General features: G+C 39.5%; 1 protein-coding gene across 2 annotated transcripts in view; it reads left to right on the plus strand.

Moving 5' to 3' along the window:
* LOC136864546 (uncharacterized) overlaps window positions 1-19,164 on the plus strand; it is a 628,768-nt gene that overhangs the window by 499,651 nt on the left and 109,953 nt on the right. For both annotated transcript variants that reach the window (XM_067141666.2, XM_067141667.2), the window contains exon 10: window positions 188-358. In XM_067141666.2, coding sequence (XP_066997767.2) covers window positions 188-358 — 171 coding nt within the window. The remainder of the gene's footprint in view (window positions 1-187; window positions 359-19,164) is intronic.

The raw sequence follows: 19,164 nt of genomic DNA on the forward strand, positions 1-19,164 counted from the left end.
TTGATTTAAATAATACTATACTTTACATTGACCTTGCTCTGATGACCATCCCAACCACTGTTTAACTGCAATTGAGTAGTGGCTTGTTCAGTGCTCCAATGGATATCAATGCACACTTAGTTAAAACTCTCCTATAAATCAAGAGATCTGAATGCAGGTATATAACAGTCTAAAAATCACCTTGCAGAACCCTGGACGATCATGAAAGTAATCGAACAGAAGGTACATGTAGCAGTGATGTCGTGGCTGATCAAGATGAGCAGCAACAGCATAACATCGTTCGACGAGTATGGTCAAGGGAAGAGTTTCTCCATGAAACAGCAGGAATGGGTGGACCTGACATGGCTATGAGACCCAGGTATAGTAAGCCTTTGTATAACAAAAGACATTTACCCACATATTCATTGTGATAAGGTATCTAATGTATGCATGGATAATATGATTTTCTTTCTTTCACTTTTGTTTCCTCATTAGTTAGAAAGGAAAGCAATATTACCAAACAGATCCTAACTCTGCTGTTGAAATCATGGCCAGAGAATGTAATTTATTTCCAAATTTATTGAATGGGAGAGAACTTCTTTGAGGAAGTGCATAATCTTTAGAGAACAAGTAACATACTGTAGTAGTAAACAAAAAATTTCACGTCAGATGTTATGTTCAAATTATAATAAACAATTCTGCATTAAATAATGCATCAATGGTATACTTGTCATTCTAGGTTTAATTAAAATAATTTCAATCCCAGCTTCATGTAGAATGATAAGCAGATATAAACAGGTCAAAGAAAAATGATGTCACACATTCTTCATGAATTCATACTCAAGTAGGTATCCTGTTGAATTGTCCTCTGAGCCTCTTATTAAGTTGAAATAAAACAAACATATTATCTAACACTTCTTCTGATCTGGACCCTATCAATTTATTTTCCACTTTCAGATGATTCACCTATGTTATGATGTGGAATTTCCAATGACAAACACAGGACTGAAATAAGTATAGGGCCAAAGAGGAATACAAGCAGAGACAGAGAAGCTTGAAGAAGACATGAGTGGAAACTTACATGCAATTTTACAGTACTAGTTGAGAGACCTAAACACAATATTTATTGTACGTGACCTCAGGCCATGCCTGTTGTTTTACTCTGATTATCAAGGGCAGCAAATAGTGGGTGATTTTGTAACTGCTGTTCTGGTTGAAATTATTAGTCTGTTTGTTTAGTTCTATTTTCTCTTTGACTATCCTGGGGAAATATAGCAGAATGTTAGAAAGTATTTTGGTTTGGTCAAATAAAATTTCATACATGTTGGTGTGATTGGAACTCATTACAACCAATTTTTCAGTTTCTCGATTTTTGTAAGCCTGATATGTTCCTTGATTCTTGTTCCAACAAGTCACTTAGTTGCTATCATGTATACAAAGCCTCAGCTACCAGGGACTCTGTATGTATACTCTCATTACCTGATTCAAGAAGGACAGCTGATTCAGAAAGTGATGGAACCAACGAGAAGGAAAAATATCCTGGATGTGGTGCTGGTAAAACCAGATGAGTTATATAGAGAAACCGAATGGTATTAGTGATCATGAACCTGTTTTTGTCATAGTTAAAAATAAATGTGATAGAAAGGAAGGTCTTAAAAGTAGGACTATTAGTCAGTACCATATGGCTGATAAAGCAGGCATGAGGCAGTTTCTAACAAGTAACTATGATAGGTGGAAAACGGTAAATAATAATGTAAACAGACTCTGGGATGGGTTCAAAGCAAGTGTTGAGAAATATGAAAACAGGTTTTTGCCTTTAAGGGAGGTAAGGAATGGTAAAGACCCACCTTATTATAATAGAGAAATAAAGAGACTAAGAAGGAGGTGCAGAGTGGAAACAAATAGATTTAGAAATGGCTGTGGAAGTAAGGAGAAATTGAAGGAACTTACTAGAAAATTGAATCTAGCAAAGAAGGCAGCTAAGGATAACATGATGGCAAGGATAATTGGCAGTCATACAAATTTTAGTGAAAAATGGAAGGGTACGTATAGGTATTTTATGGCAGAAACAGGTTCCAAGAAGGACTTTCCAGGAATAATTAATGAACAAGGGGAGTGTGTATATGAGGATCTTCAAAGGGCAGAAGTATTCAGTCAAAGATTGTTGGTTGCAAGGATAATGCCCAGATAGAGGAGGAGACTAATGCTAAAGAAGTATTCAAATTTACATATGAAAAAAATGACATTTAGAGGAAGATACAAAAGTTGAAAACTAGAAAAGCGGCTGGAATTGATAAGATTTTTGAGGATATCCTAAAGACAATGGGTTGGGATATAGTACCATATCTGAAGTACTTATTTGATTATGTTTGGTCAAAGGAGCTATACCAGATGAATGGAGAGTTGCTATAGTAGCCCTGTGTATAAAGGAAAGGGTGATAGACATAAAGCTGAAAATTACAGGCCAGTAAGTTTGACGTGCATTGTATGTAAGCTTTGGGAATGCATTCTTTCTGATTATATTAGACATGTTTGCGAAATTAATAACTGTTTTGATAGAAGGCAGTTCGGTTTTAGGAAAGGTTATTCCACTGAAGCTCAACTTGTAGGATTTCAGCAAGATATAGCAGATATCTTGGATTCAGGAGGTCAAATGGACTGTATCGCGATTGACTTGTCTAAAGCATTTCAATGGGTGGATCATGGGAGACTACTGCCAAAAATGAGTGCAATTGGACTAGGCAAAAGAGTGACTGAATAGGTTGCTGTATTTCTAGAAAATAGATCTCAGAGAATTAGAGTATGTGAAGCTTTATCTGACCCTACAATAATTAAGAGGGGAATTCCTCAAGGCAGTATTATTGGACCTTTATGTTTTCTTATATATATCAATGATATGAGTAAAGGAGTGGAATCAGAGGTAAGGCTTTTTGCGGATGATGTTATTCTGTATAGAGAAATAAATAAGTTACAAGATTGTGAGTAACTGCAAAATGACCTCGATAATGTTGTGAGATGGACATTAGGCAATGGTATGATGATAAACAGGGATAAAAGTCAGGTTGTGAGTTTCACAAATAGGAAACGTTCTCTGAATTTTAATTACTGCATTGATCGGGTGAAAGTTCCTTTTGGGGATCATTGTAAGTATCTAGGTATTAATATCAGAAAAGATCTTCTTTGGGGTAATCACATAAATGGGATTGTAAATAAAGGGTTCAGATCTCTGCACATGGTTATGAGGGTGTTTAGGTGTTGTAGTAAGGATGTAAAGGAGAGGGCATATAAGTCTCTGGTAAGACCCCAACTAGAGTACGGTTCCGGTGTATGGGGCCCTCACCAGAATTACCTGATTCAAGAACTGGAAAATATCCAAAGAAAAGCAGTCTGATTTTTTCTGGGTGATTTCCGACAAAAGAGTAGCGTTACAAAAATGTTGCAAAATTTGGGCTGGGAAGAATTGGGAAAAAGAAGACGAGCTGCTCGACTAAGCTGTATGTTCCGAGCTGTCAGCGGAGAGATGGTGTGGAATGACATTAGTAGACGAATAAGTTTGAGTGGCGTTTATAAATGTAGGAAAGATCACAATATTATGAAGATAAAGTTGGAATTCAAGAGGACAAACTGGGGCAAATATTAATTTATAGGAAGTGGAGTTAGGGATTGGAAGAACTTACCAAGAGAGATGTTCAATAAATTTCCAATTTCTTTGAAATCATTTAGGAAAAGGCTAGGAAAACAACGGATAGGGAATCACCCACTGGGCGACTGCCCTAAATGCAGATCAGTGTTGATGGATTCATTCAAACAATGTAAGTCATTTTTGATGCAGCAAAATTTACTCCAGATTTCTTTCTTCATATATTGAGCCTTACAGAACCTTGTCTCTAATAGAATGGGGAAGAGAGGAAATAAATCGTTATGACTTCATGAAACAATAATTTATCCATCCCCAAACTCCATTTTTAATCTTTTGATGTTGGTTTCCAAACGAATTGCATACAAAGCTTATTTAAGTTATTCCCAGCAGAGTCAGAACCAGAATGAAGTTGGTATGCCTTTCTTCAGATATGTTTAAAGTAATCTACATTAGATAGGCCTACTGTAGTAACTCTAGGAGGAATCTAGACTATTATGTAATCTTAATCTGCACCTGATACATAAACTGTATTATACATATGTTTTACCCTATTTTGCTTGTTTGTACACTGACTGACAGAGCAAATGCAACACCAAGAAGGAGTGGTCACAACTTTATGCCAATTGCAGGGTAGACTGACGTCACAGAGGTATGCTCATGATGTGAAATGCGCCGCTGTGCTGCGCACGTAGCGAACGATAAATGGGACACGGCGTTGGCGAATGACCCACTTCGTACCGTGATTTCTCAGCCGACAGTCATTGTAGAACGTGTTGTCATGTGCCACAGGACACGTGTATAGCTAAGAATGCCAGGCCGCCGTCAACGGAGGCATTTCCAGCAGACAGACGACTTTACGAGGGGTATGGTGATCGGGCTGAGAAGGGCAGGTTGGTCGCTTCGTCAAATCGCAGCCGATACCCATAGGGATGTGTCCACGGTGCAGCGCCTGTGGCGAAGATGGTTGGCGCAGGGACATGTGGCACGTGCGAGGGGTCCAGGCACAGCCCGAGTGACGTCAGCACGCGAGGATCGGCGCATCCGCCGCCAAGCGGTGGCAGCCCCGCACGCCACGTCAACCGCCATTCTTCAGCATGTGCAAGACACCCTGGCTGTTCCAATATCGACCAGAACAATTTCCCGTCGATTGGTTGAAGGAGGCCTGCACTCCCGGCGTCCGCTCAGAAGACTACCATTGACTCCACAGCATAGACGTGCACGCCTGGCATGGTGCCGGGCTAGAGCGACTTGGATGAGGGAATGGCGGAACGTCGTGTTCTCCGATGAGTCACGCTTCTGTTCTGTCAGTGATAGTCACCGCAGACGAGTGTGGCGTCGGCGTGGAGAAAGGTCAAATCCGGCAGTAAATGTGGAGCGCCCTACCGCTAAACAACGCGGCATCATGGTTTGGAGCGCTATTGCGTATGATTCCACGTCACCTCTAGTGCGTATTCAAGGCACGTTAAATGCCCACCGCTACGTGCAGCATGTGCTGCGGCCGGTGGCACTCCCGTACCTTCAGGGGCTGCCCAATGCTCTGTTTCAGCAGGATAATGCCCGCCCACACACTGCTCGCATCTCCCAACAGGCTCTACGAGGTGTACAGATGCTTCCGTGGCCAGCGTACTCTCCGGATCTCTCACCAATCGAACACGTGTGGGATCTCATTGGACGCCGTTTGCAAACTCTGCCCCAGCCTCGTACGGACGACCAACTGTGGCAAATGGTTGACAGAGAATGGAGAACCATCCCTCAGGACACCATCCGCACTCTTATTGACTCTGTACCTCGACGTGTTTCTGCGTGCATCGCCGCTCGCGGTGGTCCTACATCCTACTGAGTCGATTCCGTGCGCATTGTGTAACCTGCATATCGGTTTGAAATAAACATCAATTATTCATCCGTGCCGTCTCTGTTTTTTCCCCAACTTTCATCCCTTTCGAACCACTCCTCGTTGGTGTTGCATTGTCACTGTCAGTCAGTGTATATATGCAGTACACCGTACATACTTATATATACAGCAGAACTTGGTTAGGGCAACACTGATTTCAGTGACATCTTATCTATAGCATCAGGTATTCTCTGGCACCAACATATTCCTTATAAGTGTATCTTAGCCTTATTTAATATGATCAACATCACCTGAGTATTCTGAAACTGAATACGATATCAATCACAGTCAAGAGAACTTGTCATTATCTGAATTGCTGCAAAATATAGACTACGATACTCTGAATAAATATACGCAACAATAGACGATAGCTTAGTTTCAGCGGAGGCATGAATTGATGATAATATTGTAAATTAATTGAATAATAAAGACCGCAGTGACCAAGAAGCCCATCCCAACTGTGAGTAAAGCTTTAGAAACCATCATTGTTATGAACATGTTCTACAAAGCCAGGGCAAGGTGCAATCAAATTGTAATGCAAATTATGAACACAGAACGTAATTTAGAAAGTGCGTATTACAAAAACAGGAAAGGATAGAAAAAATTACTCATTTTCATTCCTAAATGAAGAAAATTGGTGAGTACTGTACAAGCTTAAACTCTTTTACGAAACTTTCTATAGTACTGTCTTTTTTATTGTATGTAGGCCTACTTCAATTCTGCACTTTATTGTCAATCTTAAAACTAAATATGTACAAGCTATAGAGCATCCAGAGTTAAGAAAAGACTACAGGCCTTATGGGCTTGCTGTCTTCCACTGTTGCCATATTCGCTCACTCACCGCGGCTCGGTCACTGCTTGTGATATAAAGTGATGACATTAAATTATACATCGCTTGATTCAGCTGTTTCAAGACTGTGTAGTAGATATAGTAATAATAATAATAATAATAATAATAATAATAGTAATAATAATAATAATAATAATAATAATAATAATAATCTAAATGCCCTATTATCTCAATCTCCACTATCTCTGTTAATGAAATTACAGTTATGAAATTTCGTTTTGCCATAACGTTTCTAAGGATATCAACCCACTGACTGTATCATTCGAAATAGAGTAAGAGTTTGAACATGTAGGGATTCAAACTAAATAATAAAAGAAGCAAAGTCATCTCCGTACAGGCCGTGAAGGCCCTTGGAGGGGTGGAAGTTAAAGGCTTCCACTATCCGCAACCTCGGCACCTGATGGGGTCGAGTGGTTAGCTCTACGCCCGGCCGCCTTTGCCCCCAGGAATTAACCTGGTATTCAATTTTGGTATAGGCTGAGTGAACCTCAAGGCCATGTGCACCTCCGGAAGTGGAAATCTCGTTTCTTAAATATTTACGACTTCCTGACGGGGATTCGAACCCACAGGGTGATAGACATAAAGCTGAAAATTACAGGCCAGTAAGTTTGACATGCATTGTATGTAAGCTTTGGGAAGGCATTCTTTCTGATTATATTAGACATGTTTGTGAAATTAATAACTGGTTCGATAGAAGGCAATTCGGTTTTAGGAAAGGTTATTCCACTGAAGCTCAACTTGTAGGATTCCAGCAAGATATAGCAGATATCTTGGATTCTGGAGGTCAAATGGACTGTATCGCGATTGACATGTCTAAAGCATTTGATAGGGTGGATCATGGGAGACTACTGGCAAAAATGAGTGCAATTGGACTAGACAAAAGAGTGACTGAATGGGTTGCTATATTTCTAGAAAATAGATCTCAGAGAGTTAGAGTAGGTGAAGCTTTGTCTGACCCTGTAATAGTTGAGAGGGGAGTTCCTCAGGGCAGTGTTATCGGACCTTTATGTTTTCTTATATATATAAATGATATGAGTAAAGGAGTGGAATCGGATGTAAGGCTTTTTGCGGATGATGTTATTCTCTATAGAGTGATAAATAAGTTACAAGATTGTGAGCAACTGCAACGTGACCTCGAAAATATTGTGAGATGGACAGCAGACAATGGTATGTTGATAAACGGGGCTAAAAGTCAGGTTGTGAGTTTCACAAATAGGAAAAGTCCTCTCAGTTTTAATTACTGCGTTGATGGGGTGAAAGTTCCTTTCGGGGATCATTGTAAGTATCTAGGTGTTAATATAAGGAAAGATCTTCACTGGGGTAATCACATAAATGGGATTGTAAATAAAGGGTACCGATCTCTGCACATGGTTATGAGGGTGTTTAGGGGTTGTAGTAAGGATGTAAAGGAGAGTGCATATAAGTCTCTGGTAAGACCCCAACTAGAGTATGGTTCCAGTGTATGGGACCCTCACCAGGATTACCTGATTCAAGAACTGGAAAAAATCCAAAGAAAAGCAGCTCGATTTGTTCTGGGTGATTTCCGACAAAAGAGTAGCGTTACAAAAATGTTGCAATGTTTGGGTTGGGAAGAATTGAGAGAAAGAAGACGAGCTGCTCGACTAAGTGGTATGTTCCGAGCTGTCAGCGGAGAGATGGCGTGGAATGACATTAGTAGACGAATAGGTTTGAATGGCGTCTATAAAAGTAGGAAAGATCACAATATGAAGATAAAGTTGGAATTCAAGAGGACAAACTGGGGCAAATATTCATTTATAGGAAGGGGAGTTAGGGATTGGAATAACTTACCAAGGGAGATGTTCAATAAATTTCCAATTTCTTTGAAATCATTTCGGAAAAGGCTAGGAAAGCAACAGATAGGGAATCTGCCACCTGGGCGACTGCCCTAAATGCAGATCAGTATTGATTGTTGTATTGTTGTTGCTGTCCTTCCGGGCGAGCCGAGCACACCTTTACCGCCTCGGCCAGACTAAATAATAATACCGGTAACATAAATAATAACATGCGTGTCCAGAACCGGAAATGATTGTCTTGCTTCTTATATCTGAGAAAGTTTCATGATCGCTGTTTTGTTTAAAGGGAGCGCAGTGCTGAGTTTATTAGCCTCCAGATCATTTCACTGTTAAGGCAAATACGGTGTGGTTGAGGCTTGATGACGGCGAGATATCTCTATCTCGGTGATGTATCCTACAGCTCATTTCAGATAAATTTACTCGTAACTGACAACAGATGCAAAATCACAAAATACGATAACTTAGATATTCTTCCGCAACATACAACACAGAATGCCAAATGACCTATTCGTATGAGAACGCGAAAACACACAAGCGCAGATAGAAAAATACAGTAAAATAAAAATATAATTTTAAAATAAATCCATCTACTGTTCTTACCTTGTCAGCAATGTACAGATTTCAAGGCGGAGGTGGAATGTTCATCTCTTCCATTTACATACTGCTTGAGGAATCTTCGTTTGAAGAGTCGCCGAGGTGGACGATAATGGGTTCAATGTCCTCCTGAATTTCATCAGCATTCCACATATCGTCTTCAGTTTTCTTAACGTGATTCACATAATTCCTCCAGTTATCAGGTGTGACACACGCTAAACCTTCCTCAATTAATCTTTGCATTTCTTTCACTTTCAAGTCCGTATTATGTTACCTCACATAATATTTCACCTGAGCCCATACGAGTTCAATGGGGTTTAATTCGCAGTGGAAGGGGGGCAGCCGAAGTACTGTGTGTCCTCTTTCTAAAGCAAATTCATCTATCTTATATTTATCGTATTTTCCTTTTTCCAAAGCAATAATGTACATTAAGTCTTTTTTCAACATTTCATCTTCGCACTGAATATAATGTTCCCTCATCCATACTAGCATAGCACATTTTTTCCAGCTTCTTGTCGGTATAAGCTCCTTCTTTCTGCTGTGATAAGAAGCATTATCAATAACAGAATTTGGAAGCAAGTTTGGCAAGAGCTTTTTTAAAAAGTATGTTTCGTAACGCACTCCGTCCATCTCATCGTGTGCGTCGCCAGTATTTTTTTACACAAAAAGATATATTCCGCGTTAGGCACGAACCCGTTTTCGTTACCTGCGTGAACGATAGCAAATCGCGGTCCACGAGTGGTAGGAGTTCTCAACCCAATTGAAAGCCCTGCAAGAAAAGCTTGTCTTGGCGTTGTAATTGTTTTATCTTTCCACTCTTTAGCAACAGTTATTCCAGTGTTAGCCCAACTTTCGTCTGTATAAACAATGTTCCGGTCTTCTTCTCTGTACTTTTTAATTTGTCGGAGGTACTTATGACGCCAAAACACAATATCTTCCCTTTCTATTAACATTGCTCTCTTCCCCCTTCTCTCGTACACAAAGTTCATTTCCCTGAGAATAACATGCAACGTAGATTTCATAAATTTTGGTAGTTCGGGGTTAATGTTTACGGAGGTGAGGATTGTGTTCAGAGTTGGCGGTTCATTTCTAAAATAGAATTCGTGAACAGTGCGCCGTATTCCGCTTCTGAAAAAATCGTCGTATTTAATGAGTCTGGAATTACTGCGAATTAACTTTTTCCTTTGCCGCTTCTTGTTGGGACTCTGGAGTGGCCCTTCGCTGGCTTCCTTCCTTATTTTGAAGATGGAAGACCTCGAAATTCCTAAAGCCTTTGCGGCTTCATCTACTACCCAGCTTACACTTTGTCCTGGATGCTTTATTTTCAAATATGAAAATGTATAAGCACCATTTGCAGCTCCTTTCTTCTGAGAACTTCAGCACTTCTCCTTTTCACATGTTCAGCCATAATTTTAAAAAAATATTACTGGCTGATTGATTATATAAAATACTAAACAGACACAAACAATACACGACATACACAACCAAAAGATATGCAATACACAAAAAACGAAACACAATATATTTATAACGAAACACTGTGCACTATGCACCCCAGAAAGACGATCACTTCAATCCCAATCTGCCGAATATCTCCCTTACATAAGCAATTAGTGTAATGAGTGAGACACGCAAAATGAGAAACATGCCGCGCTGACCTCACCAATGATGATTCGCAGTAGTTAAGCTGAGTTATTACTAGACATGGGATTTTAGGCTCTAAAAAAATTTGTTTTAGGCGCCTAAAATAGGCTTGTAAAACAAGTAAATAGGCTTTTAAAAGAGAAAATAGGCACTTAAAATATGTTTCAAAAATGTGTGGATAGGCAGGATATAGACTTTAATATATTACAATATACACTTAAACTGTAACGTTAGGCCTATACTTTTTTAAACAAACATGGTATCCTTATTCTTAACCAAAATAACTGTAAAATTAAGACAGAATAAAAAAGACATTTGTCAAAAACCATATAAAAAAGTCATGTGTCAGAAAAGATATGCCGGGCTGAGTGGCTCAGACGGTTAAGGCGCTGGCCTTCTAACCCCAACTTGGCAGGTTCGGTCCTGGCTCAGTCCGGTGGTATTTGAAGGTGCTCAAATAAGACGGCCTCGTGTCGGTAGATTTACTGGCACGTAAAAGAACTCCTGCGGGACTAAATTCTGGCACATCGGCGTCTCCTAAGACCGTAAAAGTAGTTAGTGGGACGTAAAGAAAATAACATTATTATTTAAAAAGTTATGGATGATATGATATATCATTATCAGTACTGATCTAAAACCTTAATATTAAAATCACTGTACACAATTACAGCACTGTAGGCATCCAAAAGCGGTGTAAACTCGAATGGAGTATGTGTTTATTATTTGTGAGGAACATTCCTACAGTACTTTCATTCGTAGTTTGCTTTACAGTACATAACAATAATCTTCTCCAAATTTTCCACAGTCAGGCTGTGTCTTTTGTCTGTTAAAATCATTTTGAAAGCAGAAAAAGAGCGCTTCACACTCACAGATGTTAGAGGGGCATAGGAAAACTTACCTACATTTTTCAATTCAGTATTTCACTTGGTAAGTCTACCTTGTCCCCATCCATTATCCATTACCTGTTATACCCTTTTCAGCACTGAATAACCTGGGTTCTTCTGCAGTACACTAAACCATTTGTCTCTTAATTTATCCCCTACCTTTGTATGTTATTCTCAGCTTCCTCAATTACAGAAAATTGCTGTTTGAGACTGTTTCCTTTTTCCTCCATTTTTGTAATGGTAACTGGAAGAAATGAAAAATTTTCCTGAATATACGCAATGCCTCTCTGAACACTGGAACAATCATTTAATAGCTCTTTGACAGACGACACACACGCAGAGTTGTCCGTTAAAGGCAAGTTGTCTATCACAGCCATGATTTCCTCAAGATGTTCTCCATAATACAGGGCAGCTTCCATCCAGGAACCCCAACGTGTGATGATTGGCTGTGGTGGAAGGGGAATAGAAAGGAGTTTCACTCGAAAGATGGCTATTCTTGATGGAGCCTTACAGAACACTTTCTTCATTGTTGAAATGAGAGTATTTACTGCAGGAAACTTGGCTCTAACTGTTTCTGCGAGTCTATGCAAGACATGGGCCATGCAAGTAACATGAATTAAAGAAGGATAGAAAGTTTTGAGGAGAGGTACAGTGGCAAACATATAGGAAGCAGCATCGGAAACAAGGATAAGGACTTTAGAATCATCAACACTCCCAGGATACAACAATTGCAACCCGTTGTTGATGAAGTATGCAATGATTTCACTATTGACTTTCTCAAGCTGTTTAGAGCAAAGAAGGTGAGCGGTAGATGCCTGATTGGGTTCCAGTTTTCCTTCTATAAGGTTAGCAATGTACCTGCCCACAGAGTCGGTGGTTTCGTCCACACACAACCATATGCAAGACTCCCCAATATCCTCCCTGATTGACAAAATGACCTCATTGTAACAAATCTCTGTGTCGTTTTTCTTTAATGTAGATGCTGATGGGATGTGCTGCTTAGTGTATTTCTGTAAAAAATCTCTGAAAACCGGATTATGCACAGCATTCCAGGGGATATTTGCTGCAACTAGGGCTCTACACATATCAGCATAGAAACCATTATGGGTTGTAGGTGATATAGTTTGTGTGAGCAGAATCTGTCTAATGTTGCTTTTAATGGCTGCTTGCGCATTGTGAATGGCAGTATCTGCATGCTGCTGAAGGTGGCATTTTTTTTCCTCATGTGAAATCTAAAACACAATAAAGTGATGTCAGTTTGAGACTAAGATGAGGAATAGAAAATGTGAGCTATTGAATAAAATTTGTAATTTTGAACTATTTAAATTAAGCCATTATTACTCTTAAGTTAATTAAGAACAAGAATACTACAGTCCCCAAGGGGCCTTGGCTTTCAATAACGGTTGCTGCCCACCTCATGGCCTGCAGATATTGGGTGGCGTGTGGTCAGCACGATACATCCCTCAGCCGTATTGCCTTGCCTCCGTCACCCCTGCCCACTGTAGCTTCTCATTTGTCCTCACGATGATGGGTCAACACCATTCCACACCTCATAGATTTCTAAATTACTGCCGGTACTGGAAATCGAACCCAGGTCGCCTGGACTAGGTCTTTACAATTATTTAGAGGAGCCAATATTAAAACGTTATTTTTAGATTAATATGAAATTTAAGATATATGCACATACCTGTTTACTGCAGTACTGGCAGAAAATAATCTTGCCATCAAAAGTCATCCCTGGAAATTGTACAAGCCATTGTTGTATAAGCACACTCTTAGATGATTTCGTTATAGGCATGATGAACTATATTCACTTGAACAGATGTTCTTTCACTGGCGACTTGACACAGTATGTCCCTTCTTACTACCTGCTCCTTGTTCTTCCTAGATAATCCTCCACCTCTCCCCGTCACTCGACACAGTACGTCCTTACTACCTGCTCGTTGTTCTTCTGAGCTAATCCTCCACCTCCACCCTTCACTCAGCATTCCTTGGGTGGCAGTGTCTGGGAAGAGCACATTTCTGTGAAAAACCCACCCTCTGCTGTTCTGCTCGTTCCAGGAATGTCCATTGTGTGATTGTAAAAGTTACAGAAGTTGAATCATATTTTAAATGTTGAAAATAGGCATTTTAGGCACTAAAATAGTAAAATAGGCTCTAAAGGTCCAAATAGGCATTTTAGGGCACTATAAAACTCTATTAATGTAAGGGATTTATCATGAAACGTCAACATATTTTTAAAAAATCATGTTATTTCATAAGGAACGAAATAGGCATTTGCCTTAAAATCCCAGCTCTAGTTATTACACGTGTTGACTACTGTACACAATACACACTACACGCTGAAACGTGGCGCGCGATACGACAAGCATGGCCGGCTGTTCCGAGTAATGAACTGCATATATAATATTTAAAACGATAAGTTCAAAGATATCGAATTGATTTTACGGCTTCTTCAGAATTGTATGGCACAACCAATGTTTGTTTCATTAGAAAAATTATACATTTTGATAGGAATTCATTATCATTATTATATATATTTAAAACTAAAGTGGGTAACACCAATAGAAGTAAAAGTCCATAAGTCCTGTAGTCTTTTCTTAACCCTGGGTGCTCTATAGAATAAGTTTTATTTTATATCATTCACCACCTCACTCAACTGACAACGTAAATATCAGTTAAAATACTACTCGTTTATAAGAATACAATTTATTAGGTTCCTTCCAGGTTTCCACTGTTAGTGTTTAAATGTTGCACTAACACATCAAAGGTTTTCGGTGTTGCAAGGATGGGAAAGTGCTAGAACCCAACCAAGTAGAGAACTGGAAACGGTTACTGAGGAGGAAGAGGACCCAGTGCATGAGTTCTAATGCATAACACATAGACCCTGCATTTACGTATATCTGGTGTTAAAATGGGAAATCATAGAAATCCATCTTCAGAGCTGCGACTGCCAATGATGGAATTCAAACCCATCATCTCCTGCATGCAAACTCATAGCTACACAACCCTACCCACGTGGTCAACTGGCTCAGTTCGTAATAACCAAGTTCTGATGTAACAGTGCCCCAGGAGGAATGGCCAGTATTCAGAGAAATGAAGCAAAAATCATATGGACATATGCCCTATTCCGAACGGTTTCCGAGAGAGAACACGTTTAATGTACATGTGTTTTTGGGCTAGTGGCGTGCACGTATGTGTTACACATCCAATCTCTTCGATCTTTTATTCTAGCCCAACCTACCTCGTTGCTTTCAGCCTCTTTGCTCGGGATGTCTTTCTGCCATTAAACTAGCCCATTGAACGTGCAGTTGTCCATGGCGTGATGTGAGTGAAGTAGTGCAAAGGATTGAGAGTGTATCAGAGAGAAGAATCGGTTAACTGTGTTTGTACACATACAGGCTAAAATGCCACACATCTACACTAATGAAGAATATGCAGATACGTTGAACGTTTATGGCTTCTGTGATGGTAGTGCTCCTGCTCCTAGCAAGGAATATCGCCGGCGCTTTCTAACATGTTGAGTTCCTAATAGTAGAGTGTTTACCAGAGTTTTCAGCATATTGCATGAAACAAGTATTCTCCTGAATGTATAGTTCAACAACCTGTGCAGTAATAGCAACACATTGTTGAAATGGTACAGTGAAGTCCTACTACCAGCACATGGCGAGTTTTTGCACGTATCAATGTCGCACGAACACGCGTATGGCGAACATTACTTGCGGAAAACTTGTACCCACTTCAAAATGTCAAAGATGTGGATGGGTAAGACACATAAGTGAGCGCAAGTGAGCCCAAAAACAAATGTACATTAAATGTGTTCTATATCAGAAACTATTCGGAATAGGGCATATGTCCATGTGAAGTTTTTTGCTTCAAATGATAGTTCCTGTTATATCCCTCAATATCGACCATTCCTCCTGGAAAAGCCTGTATATATCAAGAGCGTATTGTAAAAGGTATGCTGGGATTTCCACGCTACTTAGCAGCAATTGAGCGACCACCTCCTAATGACTCCGAGCACAAAGCTAACTAGTGAACAGTGTATTTCTTGGACAGGTTAGAAGAGAATTTTAAAGGGATATGGATAATCATGGACCCGGTCTAGAAAGCCAAGAATAAAGGCCAAGAAGATTCGTCGTGCTAACCACACGACAGCTCATAATCTGCAGGCCTTCGGACTGAGCAGCGGACACTTGGTAGCCTTCAGGCGGCCGAGATGAAATTCCTTACAGGGATCATAGGGAAGACAAGAAAAGATAGAATCAGAAATTAAGAGGTTATAAAGAGGTTTGGAGTTTCAAAACTGTAGGACAGGACAGAAACAAGCAAACAGGCTGAAATGGTATGGACACACAACGTGAATGGGAGAAGACTGAATTTCAAAGAACGTATTTACAGAGAAATCAACAGGAAAAACACCACAGGGAAGACCTCAAAAGAGATGGATGGATACAGTGGAGAAGGGTATAGAGGAAAGAGGCTGGAAGATAGGATAATAACATTGAAAGCAGAACAAGAATGGTGGTGAGACAGATATCCTTGATTCATTACCCATCTAAGTAAAGAACTGGGAATGGTTCAAGGGAGGAGGAGGTCCCAGCTTGCATGTTCTAATGCATAATGGAATTAGGACAATTCTAAATAAGTTTTAAAATGTGTGTTCTGTCTTCAATCAGAAAGCTGCTAGGGAACCAGCAGTGCTAATAAGTATAGGATATTCAAGAACAACTACAGCAATTTGCAAATAAATTCCAAAAAATATCTAGCTCAACAAACTAAAATTTTGTATATACTTGCACAGAGAGTTATAGAAAAGCCTGAAATTTAGACCCTACATTATCATGTAATCGATGAAATCTTACAGTTATTGCTTGAATTTCTTAGAACTACACATCAATAGATCATAAAAAACTGAATTTGAGAGTAGTCACCTACATGCTTCTTCAGTTACTTGCAGTTATCTGCAAGGAGTACAATATTGTAAATCTCTGCCTTTTGCTATTAAGGAAACATGAAAGAAAATTTCGAAGTTCGTTACACCATGTATGAAAGGTTGTTCAGAATATATACAAATGATTTCAAAGGTGTTCTTACCGTATGCCACGATGCACTCCAGTATTCTAGCAGACCACCAGCATAGTAGACAATCATGTTGCACCACAGCATCTGTTGTAGTAAACTTGTTGGAATGCTATGATTTTCTCATAAAATAAATAATATCATATATATCTTGTGTTAGTTGTAAGAAATCTACATAAAGGTTATGTGTTGGTAACTCAGGTGTATTATTCCTTGAAGAAACTGAGTCGATTTGTCTACCTTGTTTTCTATTCTTTGAACGGCTAGCTGTGTGTGATTGGTAGTTGCCGGCAACAGTTCGCAATAAAAGATGTGTGTGATGAAGTTGGTATTTTTGTCGTAAGATTTGTTGCCTGGGCTGGTGTTATGAGCTAAAAATGAAGAGATATCAACAGGTTATGGGCCCAGCGCGCCAGACCGCCGCAGTACCTTCCGGACAATATAAGATTAAATGGACAAACGAGAATTAGCGAACGAAGCGATTTGTGACATTATTGACGAAAAATGGCGACCTCGTGGACCGGGGAAAAAACACTGAATAGGAATGTGGCTAAGCATACAGTGGAGAACTATTTTTCTTGGGCACTGAAGGTGAAACAAGAATTGGACAGATCAATAAGGAATAATTATCGGAAATCTTACAGAGGAATATGCAGATTGTGTACCTTACTTCGAAACTGATTTGGCGAAATTGACAATCTCGAAGGTGAAGACGAGATTACTCAATGAGGAAAAAAAAAAAATTTCAGAAAAATGGAGGAAAGGTTTATGACACTGGAAACATGAGGAGGATGAAGCTCAAGCCATGACTGTGCAACAGAAACGATATATCAAGAAAGAAAACGTGGGACTAGGAAAACAGTATAGTTGCTACAATTGTGGTATACAGGGACATGTATCTAAATATTGTCGCAGTACCCAAAAGTGCTTCAATTGCGGTAAGTTGGGACATTAATCTAAAGTATTTCAAACAATAAAGAGTGACGAATCATCACAGGAGAGTAAATCAGTGAATGCGAGTGGAAAAGTGGTAAGCTCGGAAATTATACATGTAGTAGATAAAGCAATGAGCATGGAAGCTTCTGTAGGAACTGAGAAAATTAGAGATTGGCTGTTCGATTCAAGTGCGTCCCACTATATGTATCAACAGCATGGACAATTACATTTACAGATGTGTTGTATATGCCGAACTTAGGTGCGGATTTAATATCCGTTGGTAAGTTAACCAACAAAGGTTTCAAAGAATGATTTGCAGATGAGATAGCAGCGGTTGTAGACAAGAATGTAGATGAAACACTGTTTATTGTAAACAGGAGAATGATGTATATGTAGTACAGAGAAGGGGAGGAAATGATATTGTAGCTGTGAGTGATTGTAACCAAAAGATAGATCAAGAATGTAATAATAATGTAGCATTTTAAATGTGTTGGGCAGGTTAGGTTGTGCCATGGGAGATATGGACATTCTGAAGGTTTGTTTAAATTGCCTATATTAGAGTTGAAAAGAAGTAATGATATGAATACTTGTTCTGTATGCATTCAGGAGAAACTAAGTAACAAGGGAGTACCTAAGTCTTGTGAGCGTAAGGGAGAAAAACCACTTGATGTTGTGCACACTGATGTAGTTGGAAAAATTAGTCCACCATCACTTGGGAAAGCTCAGTATGTTGTAACTATGACTGATGAATACTCCAGATATAATGTGGCTGTGTGTGTGAAAAATAAGGATGAAGTGTTGGAGGTGTTTCATAGGTATCAGGCAAAGGTAGAAAAGTTACATGGTGTAGGAATTAATGAAGTACAATCTGACAATGATACAGAGTACACATGTAGCGGGTTTAAAGCACAATTGCAAAAATGGGGTATTACTCATAGGAGGTATGTACCGTACACTCCACAACAAAATGAATTAGCAGAGAAGCAGAATAGAACGATGTTTGATGGTGTTAGATGTCTATTGATCCAATCTGGGTTAACAAAGGAATTATGGGGAGAAGCGGTAATGATCGCAGTCTATTTAAGAAATAGTTGCCGATCCTCAGCAATAAATTTTCAGATACCGTATGAAGTGTGGTTTAATAGGAATTTGGATGAGGAAGAAATAGGTAGTTTTAAAGTATTTGGAACTCAGGCGTGGGCTGTGAGAGTAGACAGCAGGAAGTTAGATCCCAGAGCAGAGTCATGCGTTGTGACTGGGTACAAGGCGGGTACTAGAGATGGATATAGATTATGGAGTCTTGAAAGAAAAAAGTAATAGTGAGGAGAAGTGTGGTATTTGAGGAGCAGATATTTCCCTTTAAGGTGAAAGGTAATGTAATCGATATTATAGAAAAGATAAATGTACCAAAGGCAGAGGGTGCTGAAACACACTTTGACATTGTTCATTGAAGATCCAGAGATAAAATTAGGAACTGAATTAGACACAGGGTAGGATGGAGAGGAAACATTGGCTGTTGAGTCAACGACCGGACAGGAGCAACTAGAGGTTGAGTCTATAGCAATATAAGAGCCAGGGAATAATCTGAGAAGGTCAATAAGACAGAGAAAAGGAAAGTCTTGTGCAGATTGTAAGGCAATGATGGGAGTTAGACATGGGAGTGTAGTGGAACCTAGAACAGTTGAGGAGGCAATGTCAAGCCAAGAGTCTGATAACTGGATGGAAGCCATGAAAGTGGAGACCAATGTGATGAGAAAGAAGGATGTTTGGGAAATTGTAAAAAGACCGGATAATATCAATGTAATTAGTTCTAAGTGGGTGTTTTCATTGAAATATGACAGTGAGGGTAA

Source organism: Anabrus simplex, chromosome 2 (assembly GCF_040414725.1).
Source record: "Anabrus simplex isolate iqAnaSimp1 chromosome 2, ASM4041472v1, whole genome shotgun sequence".
Classification (NCBI taxonomy): Eukaryota; Metazoa; Arthropoda; class Insecta; order Orthoptera; family Tettigoniidae; genus Anabrus; species Anabrus simplex.